At 44.9% G+C, this 13,703-nt stretch overlaps 2 protein-coding genes across 2 annotated transcripts in view; one reads left to right on the top strand and one right to left on the bottom strand.

Annotated features, from left to right (window-relative positions):
- Window positions 1-13,703, bottom strand: part of INTS11 (integrator complex subunit 11) — a 527,013-nt gene that overhangs the window by 186,118 nt on the left and 327,192 nt on the right. The gene's annotated exons all lie outside the window — the stretch shown is intronic.
- Window positions 7,556-13,703, top strand: part of SF3B5 (splicing factor 3b subunit 5) — a 44,690-nt gene continuing 38,542 nt past the window's right edge. The window contains exon 1 of the mRNA XM_075278446.1: window positions 7,556-7,806. Coding sequence (XP_075134547.1) covers window positions 7,556-7,806 — 251 coding nt within the window. The remainder of the gene's footprint in view (window positions 7,807-13,703) is intronic.

Below are 13,703 nucleotides of genomic sequence, written 5' to 3'. Positions count from 1 at the left end.
TACCCCCCTGCGCTTCTACACCTTAAGAGCACCAGGCCTGGACAAGCTGCAGTAATGACACAAATCCACAAGATGTCAGCTGAGACTGAGGGCCGTGCTCACAATAACTTGCAATCTAACAGGTTATTTTTAACTTTAACCGGAAGAAAGGGCAGAGGAACATAGTACTGCTGAGGAAACTGAGGAGAAATCAACTGTAGAGATGCCCAAGATGGAAAACTACAAGGATGCTAAGAGGCTGCTTGATAAATACTGTACCTGTGAGGTTGGACAATACTGTTCCATAAATCGAAATTTGTAAGCAGGCGTGTCACCGCTTTGCAAAATTTTGCTGTGATAAGTGGAGGTGGAGCCAATACGAATTAAGAGGTGAAGATGCCGCTGGCCTTAGTATGCCAAAGTAGCACATTTGCATACAGGATTATGCCGCCTCCCCCACAGAGTTTGATTAAAAAATGTGGGCGTGAAGTGGATCCTGATGCCCGCACCTTGCAAATTCATGACACCGCATTTGTAGCATGTATTTACTTTTTCGATAAGCTGTGACACATTCATGTCCATCGTATGGTAGGCCGGTTTTTTGGCTGGTGCTGCACATATATTTGAATACTTTTTTGTGGTGACAGTGCCACAATTTTTAATATAGATGGAATGAGGTTTCTGAAACCAAATTTAAAAAATAAATTTCGTATAATAATTAGAACTTCACAGCAAACGGTAAATTACAATGCAATCACCAAATGCACTACACAGAGTTTTATGATGTCAAAAAGGTGGGCATGAAGTGGATCCTGATGCCCGCACTTCTACATGCTAAGAGGCTTCAACAACTCAATATGAAAAAAGTGAAAAAATGACAAGATTTTGTAAATTGACTATTTAATATTCTGTATTTTTGTAGAGAAATCTCATTCCATGTTTTTTTTTATTTTCTGTTTGAATATTGTTAGCACCACGTATGACTGACAATGTTTGTTGCAGGGGGGGGGGGAGTGGAATAAACAGGTTGCTAAAGAAATTGTTTTTTTGTGATTAGAAGAAATTGCGCTTTGAGTGTCTTTTGTAGGAGACAAATCACATGATTGAATATAAGCTGGTGATTTGATGAGATTTTAATATAGTTTTACATGACCAGGCGACCAGTGTGGGCTGACATACCTAGGGACATGTCCAGTGGCTCCCAGTGTCTATACAGCTGCTGAGCTCATGATGGTAGGTTCGCAGGCTGTAACAGAGTCCCACGTGTCCACAGTAATAGAAAGAAATACCAGTCAGTCTTCACACTCCAATAGATGCCAATCATCTCCTTGAAAGAAGTCCGCACTTCCATGCAGGTTTCTCCTGCATGTTTTATCTGCCTCATGGTGACCATGCTGTGCTTAGCTCCTGGTGGGATGGTAACAGGCACATGTTCACACAGGAAATTCGAGCTGATCAGGTCTTGTCCATTATGCTTTAACAATAGAATAAAAAAAAACACAGGGTCTTCCATTCATAGTTGCTAGTTCATAGTGCTAGTTTGCTTGAGTAGAGGATTCTTGAAGATACAAAAACAAGTTACTGGCAGGCTAATGTAAGGTTGCAACATTCCAAAATTTTCTGTGGCTTTTGGCACCACTCATATTTTAGCCTCCGAGCAGCTGGGAGGTGCACATCCCACAGTGATACTACAGAATTATCAGCATGTACAGTACAGACCAAAAGTTTGGAGACACCTTCTCATTCAGAGTTTTCTGTATTTTCATGACTGATAATTGTAAATTTGCACTGAAGGCATCAAAACTATGAAGTAACACGTGGAATTATATACTTAACAAAAGTGTGAGACAACTGAAAATCTGTCTTATATTCTCGGTTCTTCAAAGTAGCCACCTTTTGCTTTGATTACAGCTTTGCACACTCTTGGCATTCTCATGATGAGCTTCAAGAGGTAGTCACCGGAAATGGTTTTCCAACAGTCTTGAAGGAGTTCCCAGAGATGCTTAGTACTTGTTGGCCCTTTTGCCTTCACTCTGCAGTGCAGCTCACCCCAAACCATCTCGATTGGGTTCTGGTCTGGTGACTGGAGGCCAGGTCATCTGGTGTAGCACCCCATCACTCTCCTTCTTAGTCAAATAGCCCTTACACAGCCTGGAGATGAGTTTGGGGTCATTGTCCTGTTGAAAAATAAATGATAGTCCAACTAAACGCAAACCGGATGGAATAGCATGCCGCTGCAAGATGCTGTGGTAGCCATGCTGGTTCAGTATGCCTTCAATTTTGAATAAATCCCCAACAGTGTCACCAACAAGGCCCCCCCCCCACACACACACCATCACACCTCCTTCTCCATGCTTCACAGTGGGAACCAGGCATATAGAGTCCATCTGATCACCTTTTCTATGTTGCACAAAGACACAGTTGGAACCACAGATCTCAAATTTGGACTCATTAGACCAAAACACAGATTGCCATTGGTCTGTCCATTCCTTGTGGTGTTGTCCTTGTTGCCGGTCCTTAGCAGTGGTTTTCTAGCAGCTATTTTACCATGAAGGCCTGCTTCACAGTGTCTCCTCTTACCAGTTGTTTTAGAGATGTCTGCCGCTAGAACTCTGTGTGACATTGACCTGGTTTCTAATCTGAGCTGCTGTTAACCTGCAATTTCTGAGGCTGGTGACTCGGATGAATTTGTCCTCCGCAGCAGAGGTGACTCTTGGTCTTCCTTTCCTGGGGCGGTCCTCATGTGAGCCAGTTTCCTTGTAGTGCTTGATGGTAGTGCTCCTGTTTTTTGTTTTGTTTTTTTTTGTTTTTTTTTGCAAGAGAAGCTGGACCAGTCGGGGAAGAGGTCAGAGCAGACGCTGAGCCACACTGCATCCCGGGCATGTCTGTCACTGTAGAGTGCATGCGCCTTGTCCCAAAGGTTGGGCTTGCTGTGAATCTGCATGTTTTGGATAGAAAGGATTTTAATAACAATTATTGAAAATAAAAAAAGGGCTACTGACTAGGTGGGTTTAAGAGGCTTGAATGTATTAAAACATACAGGCCACATGTAGCAATTCTTTAAAGTACAAGCCAAAAAACATGCACTTCCTTAACTTTCAAACACATTGTATAGCCTACAAAGTTAAATTTAAAAAAGAACATTGTATTGGCGAAAATAACATGCAGAGTTTTATAAATACATGAATAGTTAACAATGAAACTTTTGGCCATGCATGCCTAGCATCCACTTACTCCATCTTACTAAATGAACAAGCTTGACATAGATTTCCATCCTATAGAATGGTGCTGCAGGTTTTCGGGCCCAGGTAGACATGATGATGATAAAATCAAAAAAAGGGGGAGGGAAAAACAAAAATTGACAGAAGCATGAAAGTGTTAAAGGGATGAATGAAATGTCATTACCTTTTAGCTACCACTTCTCTATAGACATCTTTGCTTAAGATCTTCTGCGTATCTTCTAAGACTCGTAGGAAATATACGCAATGTTTAAATAGTCTTGGCCTGTAGACTGACAAATTTGTAGCCGTCAAATTATATTTGACAAACCTCCTAATACTTTTTTAAATATTTTAGGACAGTTTGGCTTTTTAGGCTACACATTTTCAATTTGCTGAAAAACTCGTGTCTTCTCCAGCCGCTTTACGAAATTTAAACTCGCTTTTTTCTTATTAATGAAAAATAAAAATCTTAACGTTCTCCACCTAGAAGAGAAAAAAAAATAATTTGGATTTAACCTTGAAAAGTAATCCACACCGTATGTCAACTACGTCCCCCCCCCCCCCCCCGTTACCTGGTTGATCCTGCCGTGTGAGCAAGGCTTTGTGCACAGCCTCACTTCCTTTTATGCAGTACGAGACACTGAATGCTGTGTCTCACAATGCATAATACAGGATCAATGATGAAAACATCACTGATCCAAGTGTCCCATAGGGACATGTGAAAAAGTAAAAAAAAAAAAAAAAAAAGTTAAATAGTTCGAATTAAGTTATAAAGCCCCAAAAATTCTCTGTCTAAAGAAAATAATTTAAGGTTTTTTTTATATATAATTCAACAATGCATATTTGACCGACCCGAGCTCCTAGAGGTGAATAGTGGGTCACCCAAATCTGCTTTTGTCTCCCCTACAATGTTGGGACTGTCATAGTCACGAACAAAGTTGTGAAGCACAAAGCTTTGACCAAGTCTACAGTATCAGGAGCCAACTGCAGCGCACAGGTGAAAAACCTCCACTTACTAACCATGATCCCGAAGGTGCACTCCATGAAGCGTCGTGCCCGTCTCAGCCTCATGTTGAAGACCCTTACCGGGCATCTAGTCTCCTCCGTGAATATGGACACAGCAGTTTTTCACTGAAGGGAAAAGCCTTATCCGCTACCATGACAAAGGGGACTGGATGAGGGATACCTGTAAGTGGTCTTGGTGGAGGTACTCGCCGACCCAAAACCGATGTCAGTAGCGTTTGGGAATCCCCAGTACTAACATATAGGCACTGACATCGATAGCAAGAGAAATCGGTACGTGGCATCAGCCACCGCCATCAGGACCACTGAAAAGTACTACTTGTAGTTGAAACAGTAATCCGGTGTGTGCGGTGGCTTCTGCACACGTACATGCTTCCCATCGACGGCGCCAATGCAGTTGGGGAAGTTGACCACAGACTGATAGCCTGCTGCCTGCAACCAAATCTCCTGGGTCGGATTGGGCAGCGCTATGGGTTGCAAATGCTGCCAGATCAGATGGCATGTGCTCTCCACAATTCCAGATATGGTGGGTAGGCCCACCCGGAATTGGATGTGTAGGGATGCATAACTCTCCCCTGTTGCCAGAAAACAGAACAGTGATGTTTCACTTTGTTCCATGCAACCATCAGACACTAAAGTGATACAAAACAGTGGTAATAATGAAGGAAGTGTTACATTGGAATATATGTATAAATATCTATAAATGGGAGGCCTAAATATACACAATCCAGTCACTAATGTGTCATCCTGTCAAAATTCAGAATCACCACCTCTGGCAGAGCGGACCGCTGCGAGACGTGCAGGAAGAGAGGGGATGTTGTGGTGATCACTGAGATGTTGAGCCATGCCGACTCCAGTGCCGTGGCCAACTGCGCTACGTTACGCAGTTGAGCATCCATGGCGCGAACAACACGATCGAGGTGGTCCCACAGATTCTCGATTGGGTTCAAGTCCAGGGAATTTGCTGGCCAAGGGAGTACGGTAAACTCATCCTGGCGCTCCTCCAACCACGCACGTGCATTGTGAGCTTTATCACATGTCACATTGTCCTGCTGCCATCATCCTGATGAAAAACATTTTGCATGTAGGGGTGAACATGGTCCTTGATCTCTTTTTCTGGGAAAAGCACAGCACACTGAATTATCACGGTGGTCTGCAAGGGGTCTAAGAGCGAGTCACCAACACCCAAGCGGGCAGCTTGACATTTGTATTGATCAGCGTTATCGACCAACAAGCATCCATAACCAACAGATCTTTATTGGGTTTTGCAGTAACTATAATCTTCCATAGCGGGACAGTCTTTTTGAGGAGCCTCCCCCAAAACCTTTAGAAGCTGAGTTAACCCCACATCCTTCAGTAAACCATATTACTCAGTAGGGATCCATCCATTCCTAGAGCCCTTGACTTGGCCACATTTATTACAGATTTGTAATTCAGGTAACTCCATCAGGGTATAAATATCCCAATGAAAAACATCTATTCCAGCACAGGAATCAATGACTGGTACAACTTCTGTTATTATAGATAAAATCGGACATCATTGAACGTACATCTCTCCTCCTCCTTGTGTGTTTCAGGGCTCTATGGCCTCTTAGTGATACAAGTGAGTGGAGCAGTAATCACACAGGTGGGATAACCTCAAAGCCATACATTGGAAGCTCACAGTCAGGGGTACAGTGAGGTTGACTATTGCTCTATAAGAGAATATTAGGTGCAGGAACATATTTTACTGCAATATTAAAAAGGTCATCAAATAACGGTGATTTCTGTTCAGCATGGCTGGAATTCTCCTAATATGTCTTGTAAGGTTCCTTCTTGAGAATCCCATGAACAGGCTCTACTGTCTTGGCCAAGGACTTCTGGTATTCAGCAGGGTTTCTTTCCATATTGGCACTGCCATGAGACAGGTGATCACTTGAAGCAGCTTGTATGTCTGGAAGATAACATTGTGCAGCACTTTCTATAGCTGACCACTGCCAAGTAAAGACACATGAAGGATTTTGGGGGACAGCATGACTGTTCATATGCGAGGGGCTCAACAGGTTTGTGGTGGTAGCAGAACAGGGTTGTAAGATACTTTGGGGTGTTTGTTTTTTACTTGCTCAAATCTTTCTTCACAACATTTGTGAGTCTGAACTAATTTGCTAGTCAAATCTCTCGGTTTGCCCAACACGTCTCCAGTAGACTTCCATTGTCCTCCCACACAGTAATCCTAGAGATTGGATTATAATGGGAGCAAATGTGCTAGTACTTGCCACTGGGCCCACTTTTTGCCTTGGGCCCTGGGCAACCACACACTTCAGCCTTCATTTAATTCCCCCATGTACTAGAGCAGGGGTCCTCAAACTGCGGACCACGGGCCACATGCGGCCCGCCAAGCACTTCTGTCTGGCCCCGCCGACAACGCTGGCAGGCGTGCATTTATAATGAAGTTCCCGGGGAGCTCGGGCCAGGCCGTGGAGCGCACTTCACTTTACCTATTGGAGGGCACCGCTCCCGATGTCTGTGCGATTTGCTCTGCCTCCGGCCCACTATTTAAAAAGTTTGAGGACCCCTGTACTAGAGTATGAGATGGTGCTGAAGAACGAAAGAGTCCGGAAACTGCATCTGCTGCTTAAGTAGGCTCAAGTCTGTGTCACTGTATAGTGATGCTGTGAGATTTTACGTGTCTGTGCTTGGAATTTTTAATGGAGGACGTTGGAGTATAAAACCCAAACACAGTGGGAGGATGGACTGCGCTCTGGTCCAAGACTGATGGCTAGTGGGATGTATTGACTGCAGCTTTTGATTGTATAAAGCACAACACATTTCTGGCACGAAGCCCTTTATTAAGTGCATAAAAATATTGGCCGGTTTTGTCTTGTAGAATGTTTTGAGTGAATATTCTTCACCGCAAGTAGAATCTCTAAACTGATGGAACATTTATCGTCCTCACAAATCGTTTTAATTCTTCTATTTCATCGTATTTTGGCAAAACATCAGTTTTTGTCCATGTTAAAATCTAGTGATGCCTGGACATGATTACTCTGCCACGATTGAGGACACAATTTTTAAGGGAGGCCAATTGCAGTTTCTCAAACTTATACAAAATTTTATAGAACTAATAAATCTTTCCAGTTGATATGAGATTAGTCCAGCCGGGTGTCCATGTCACATGTTCTCCAGTCCTGAAGTAAGCAGAGGTCTACGATCTTGTGGCTGGATGATGATGGTGGTAAGGTCAGGGTTATTTGAGGTTTTTCTGGTAGTAGATTCAGCTTTCACACACGGGCCCTACCACCCTGCCAAACCCATTGTGGTCATTCTCTGATAGCCTTTCGGCACAGAACACTATGACAGATAGGTACACGATCCACAGCCCGCTGGAGCATCTCCAGTCCAAATATATCGGCACTGGTCACGTAGATACCAAGTGGGAATGGTTGGTGAATCAGCACAGAGACTCCTACTGCTCTTACATGGACCACTTTGATCTGTTCAACTACTTTGCTGTGGTTGAGAACGAGAGCAAGGCCCAAGTACGCTTTCATTTGATGGAGAAGATGCTCCAGCCGTGTGGGCCTCCGGTGGACAAACCCGACGAGTCCAGTACATTTTCTTTTTTTCTTAAAAGGTCAAATCTATTCAAAGTTGATGGAGATTTGTTCTAGAGGGGTAATAATGAAACCCTGTTTCTCACATCCCGCACATCTGATCAACACGAGATCAGATCTGACATTCATACCATGCGGCCGTCTGCAACCAAATTTTATAATCCATAGTGCCTCTTTTTTGAGCAATGTTTTCTTTCTATCCCCTCCCCTTTTGGTATTTTGGTATTGTCTACACCCCAAAACCGCAACGCTTTAACAGACCCTTTGTGTATAGTGGCAAAGTGTCTGGAGGCTCCTGAGGCACTTTCTACATTTTCTTTCCTACTTTCCCTAATGTGTTCAAGAATTCTGACTTTTAGAGGACGAGTCGTACTCCCTATGTAGTCTACTTTACATGAAATACATTTGATGCAGTATACTAAATATTCCGAATTGCAATCTAAAGATGATTTATATTTGATTTTCCAATCTGTTGCCAAAAATGGGTGCACACAAAGCCTTGCGGATGCACATCTGCAGAATGACTTTTTAGATTGAAAATAGTGTTGCTGCTCAGCAAATGGTGGACTGCAAAAACCGCTACGGTCGTGTAAGACCAGCCTAAAGGATTACACTTTGACCCAGTTAATATGCCTGAAGAACTGATGCTTTCGGATGTTACCATTCACTCCCAAGCATCTGGATGGCTCTAGCTAAAGGAGCTGCAATGAGAAATTGTATATTGTAGTTACGGTATATAACGAAAGAATACAGCACAAGAATCTAATAGACAATAAAATCACATCTATCAGTTATCCTGAAATAAACGGTAGATGAGGTCCTCACCCCCGGAGCCTTATTGACAAATGTTGGGTCGTACCCACATTCTCTGGTCAACATCTCACTCATGAGACCGAATAAGTACCAGTCTGCTCCAGCATTGTACGTCTCTCCAGTACCTTTCAAAGAGACAACTGGTATTGAGCTGCTGAGAAGCTTTACACCCCTATATCACCACAATATTCTGTTTCTTGTCTGTATGATATTTGTGTTGCCTGTACAGACTCCTAGAACAAGTTGTACTCTTCCATGATGCTTTAGTGACGGCTAAAAAGGCTATTCAGGTGCTAATCGTTTTTGAAAAGACCAACCCCCCCTCACCCCCCCCCTTTTAATGAATTACTGTTAAAACATATATGCAAATCAGTCCTACCGTGCACCCTGGGAGCTCTGTGCACCCCTCACGTCATACCTTGTTCACGCTCACCTCTCTTGCTTGTTCTCTGTAAGACCTCCTCCTCCTTGCGATTCACCACCTCCAGTGTTTTTATTCCTGGCAGTTTTGATCAAAATCTTGCAACTGCACACGCTCCTGCGCTTTCTTTGTGTAGAGAACTGCTGGGCAAAATAATCTGCCCCCCACCCAAACCAAAATAAATCACTCTGGTGCCCAAAATCTAAGCAGTCATAGGCTGCTTGACATCTGTTTTGTAATAGTTTCAGACCAAAAAACAGAGTTTTGCAGAAGCTTAATACTTTCCTTTAGATGGCCGCCTATGTACATCCTGTGAAGCCGTAATGACTAGAGATGAGAATAGTAAAATATTCAATATTTGATTCGAACAGACCCTCAATATTCGACTATTTGATCGAATCCCATTATATTCTATGGGGTAACCAATATTTGACTAAGGTGAGTCAAAGTCCACTGACACCTCAGCAAATGATGCCAACACCTCTGGAATGCAACTGGGACAGCAGGAGACGCATGCCTGGGAGCATCTAACACGCCCAAGTCCCAGTATTACGCCACTATCACACCCTATCAGCTAGACACTTTCCAAACTCAATAGAACCTCTATGAAAGTTGAAAAATACTTGGAAACCTTCTTTCCTTTACATTAGTATGGACAGACAGATTTTAAGCTAAAGAAACATTAGCATGCACCCCTTTTAAATCACGTCCATGACAACCACAGATGGCATAGGCAAGGGTGAAATCAAACGGCCCTCACCCTTAACTGTCATTGTGTGTGTGTGTGAGATGTGGTGAGACCTCCAAAAATTACTTTTCTGGTCCAAGGGCCAGAAGAGTATTAGGCTCTTGGGATGAATTGAGGATTGTAGGAGAATATTATGCTCTTTGCACTTTAGATGTCGTTTTGCAACAGTGATGGTGGAGGAGGAACTGGTGAGCTGGAGCACAAACCTGGAACTTCATGTCGGGGTACTTGACACTGGTGGAGATGTAAATCCTGGGTCAATCTAGTGGCTGTTCATTTTGATCACCGTCAGCCGTTCTGCACTGTCAGCTGCAGACGGCTGCGCTTATCGGTGATGATGCCATCGGCTGCGCTGAAGACCCTTTTAGATAGATCGCTGGCAGCAGGACAGCACCTCCAAGGCATAAAGAGCCAGTTCCAGCCACAGGTCCAACTTCAACAGCCAACATGTGTAGGGCGCAGAGGGATCAGAGAGGACAGGGCTGTGGTCGGCCAGGTACTCACGCAACATACGCCTATTCTTGTCCCTCCTGGTGACACTAGGCTCCTCAGTAACAGCGAGCGGGTGCCATTAATGTGTCCCAGACCTTTGAGAGTGTTCCCCTGGTGGATGTGGACCGGATGGCAGTTGTTAGCCTCTTGGAAGAACTCTCCTCTCTGCCGCCAGCGAGGGTTGATAGAAACCTTTCCATGATATTTTGCACCAGTTGCTTGTAGCAATCATTTAGGCAATTGGTCTTCCGCTCTCCCGGAATGAAAGACGAGATGTTATTTTTATACCGGGGGTCGAGGATTGCAAAAATCCAGTATTGGTTGCTTTCCAGTATGTGTACAATGCGTTTGTCACTGGAAAATCAGCCCAACATTAAGTCAGCCATGTATGCCAGAGTGTTAATCAACATGACTTCACTGCCCTCACCAGAACGGTCACTCTCCATTTCCTCCTCTTCCTCCTCCCCTTCGCCCCATCCGCGCTGAAGCAATGGGACGCATTGAACTTCCCCGCTAGCCTCGTGACAATGATCTCCTCTGCCACTTCATCCTCCTGTTCCTCCGTCATTCCACGCTGAGAAGCTGACAGGAGTGTGCACTGAGTATCTAGCTGTGATGGGTCTGCTCCTATCCCGGATTCCTCAGTGTGCAATGTGTTATCCCTGATTGCGATGAGGGATTCTCGCATCACACAGAGGAGCGGGATGGTTACGCTCACTAATGCATCGTCACAGCTGACCCTCTTGGTGGACTCCTCAAAGACCCCCTAGGATTTCACATAGGTCTGCCATCCATGGCCACTCATGGTTGAGAAACTGAGGGAGCTGACTTTGTTGCACCCTAGGGTTTTGGAGATGGTCTCTGCTGCTCACACACCCTGCTTAACATATGGTATGTTGAGTTCCGGCATGTGGGGACGTCGGGCATCTGTAGGTGTTGCTAAAGGGTTTTGAGGCTAGCAGCGGCTACTGTAGACTTACAAAAGTGGACACACACACAAGCAGCACACTTTCACTAGTAGCTCAGGCTCATTGGGTTAGGTTTTTAAAAACCGTTGCACCACCAAGTTTAAAATGGGGCCAGGCATGGAACGTATTGGAGGCTGGCAAGCTCCAGAGCCACTACCAGGTCCCCAGCCATTATCACACACGACCATTCCTGGGCCCAGGTGCAGCGGTGAAAATCATCTTACCTTCTCCTCTAGGATGGCATCCCTCACCTCAGAGGCAGTGTGGTTTTTGTCCCCCAAGCTGATGAGCTTCAGCACGGCCTGCTGACGTCTCCCCACGCCAGTGCTGCAGTGTTTCCAGCTGGGGTCTATGTTACGGCAGAGGAGAGTGTTTGAGAACCCCTGCCAGGAATCTTGGGCGGGGAGAGGAGGTAGGCCGCTCCAGTTTGCGACCTGGTCCCAGCCTCGACTACATTCACCCAGTGTGCTGTGAGTGAAATGTAGCGTCCCTGTCTGTGTGCGCTTGTCCATGCGTCAGTGGTAAAGTGGACCTTAGTGCAAAGTGCGGAACTCAGGGCCCGCCTGATGTTATGGGACACGTGCTGGTGTAAGGCGGGGACGGCACACCAGGGAGAAGTAGGGATGGCATAGCGAGGTGCCGCAGCTGCCATCAGGTCACGGAAGGCCTAAGTCTCCAAGCCTAAATGGCAACATCTCCAGGGCCAGCAGTTTGGAGATGTGCCAGTTTAAGGCTTGTGCATGTGGGTGGCTTGTGCTATACTTCTGCTTGCGCTCAAATAACTGGGAGATGGTGGGATTCTGGGAAGAGGCGCACGATAATGCAGGGAAAGAAGGGGATGAGGGTGAAGTCCCCAAAGAGGCAGAGACAGGTGTGGAGGTGTCCTGGCTGGTGCTCTGGACTGCAGCACCAGCACTGACAACAGTGGAAGAGGCAGTGACGGCAACGCTGGACGACGATTGTCCTGCGTTTGCTCTCTCCACTGAGCCCAGTGCTTGCCTTCCAAATGACGACGCATAACTGAGGTGGTCAGGTTGGTCTTTTCAGAGTAAATATAGTATAAAAGATTTCAGCACAAAAGGGTCTTTGTAAAAATAAAACTACACTTTTAATCGTTGAAAGCATGTTTAATAAAGAAAAAAATCACCAGATACAAAAATGGAAATATAGCATGCAAGAAAACTTTCGGTTCTGTGCGTGCGTTTGTCTGAAGCATCGGGACAAAAAAGCCTACCATTTCAGGGCATTTAACAGAAAGTCGTGTTAGCTCCTGGGATTCGGGAAGTGGTTGAACAGAATGCAAGACAGTAAAAGGACCCAAAAAAATGCTCCTGGGAGAGGGCAAAGGTGGGATGACTCTGCTGGGCATGTTGGGAGGAAGGAGGGGCAGACTCTTGGGTAGGAACACGACTAGAGGTAGTGGCTAGCTGACTGGTGGAAAAGCTGCTGTGGAAGCATTATCCGCTAGCCATTGTAACACCTGTTCCTGGTGCTTGGGACTCGACAGTGTTGTACCCTGCACCCTGCTTAACGTTGCCATCAAGACAGGGATTGTGGATGAGCACAATGCTTGCTGCCCCCCACCAGTAGGCATTGGATCCGCAGTAGCTTGACCGTGAACTTGGTCCACAGCTGCCTTTCCACTCCCCCGTCTACGTCCCTTTGCGCTAGTCTTAAACATTTTACAATGTATACAAGCGTACTCTTGCAAGTATACAAGGACAGTATATAGTTAGTGCGCAGAACAAATAAGCTATATACTGTATGGGAAGTATAGACCTTTGATCACACTTGTATAGGATGAAAGGTGGTAGGGAATTGGAGCCCTATAAAGGGCTTTTGTGAAATTTTTTTGCAATATGAGTGTATACTGATGGTGTATATACACTCTTCGAGCAGTTTAGCTCTTAAAAGAGCTGTTGGTTTGTTTTTCCTGCCCATATTCAGCTAAATCCTAGCTAACCCTGAGCAGAAGTCTCTCCCTGTCTATATCCAAGCTGCATCTAAAACGAATCTCGCAGGCACTATTCTTATATATCGGAGGTCACCTGATTTAGCCAATTACTTTTTTCCTATTTTTCGATGCCTACGTTTTCCTTCTTCCTGTCCCACCTCCCCCGCACAGTTATTGGTGCAGAAAAAGCACCAGGGAAGGTGGGAGGGGAATTGAATGTTTACTGCGTTCACCGCATGGTATTCCATTAGATTCGAATATCTCGAATGTCTTAGTATTTGATCGAATAGTATTCGCTCATCTCTAAAAGTAGTGGACCTTAAATTATATTTTTTGCACTTCTCCAAATTCTTTAATTTATCCCTGAGTAGATATTTCAGGAAGTGAATACATTGAGTGATCCAAACCTCACATCTATTCAACTCCAGGAGCCTTCAGTTATACCACATTGGAGATTTTCCAACCCATTTAATGGCCTCACATGATTTTTT

Source organism: Leptodactylus fuscus, chromosome 6 (genome assembly GCF_031893055.1).
Source record: "Leptodactylus fuscus isolate aLepFus1 chromosome 6, aLepFus1.hap2, whole genome shotgun sequence".
In the NCBI taxonomy this organism is placed as follows: Eukaryota; Metazoa; Chordata; class Amphibia; order Anura; family Leptodactylidae; genus Leptodactylus; species Leptodactylus fuscus.
Note: the sequence above shows the minus strand (reverse complement) of the source record. Positions and strands in the feature narration are given on the sequence as shown.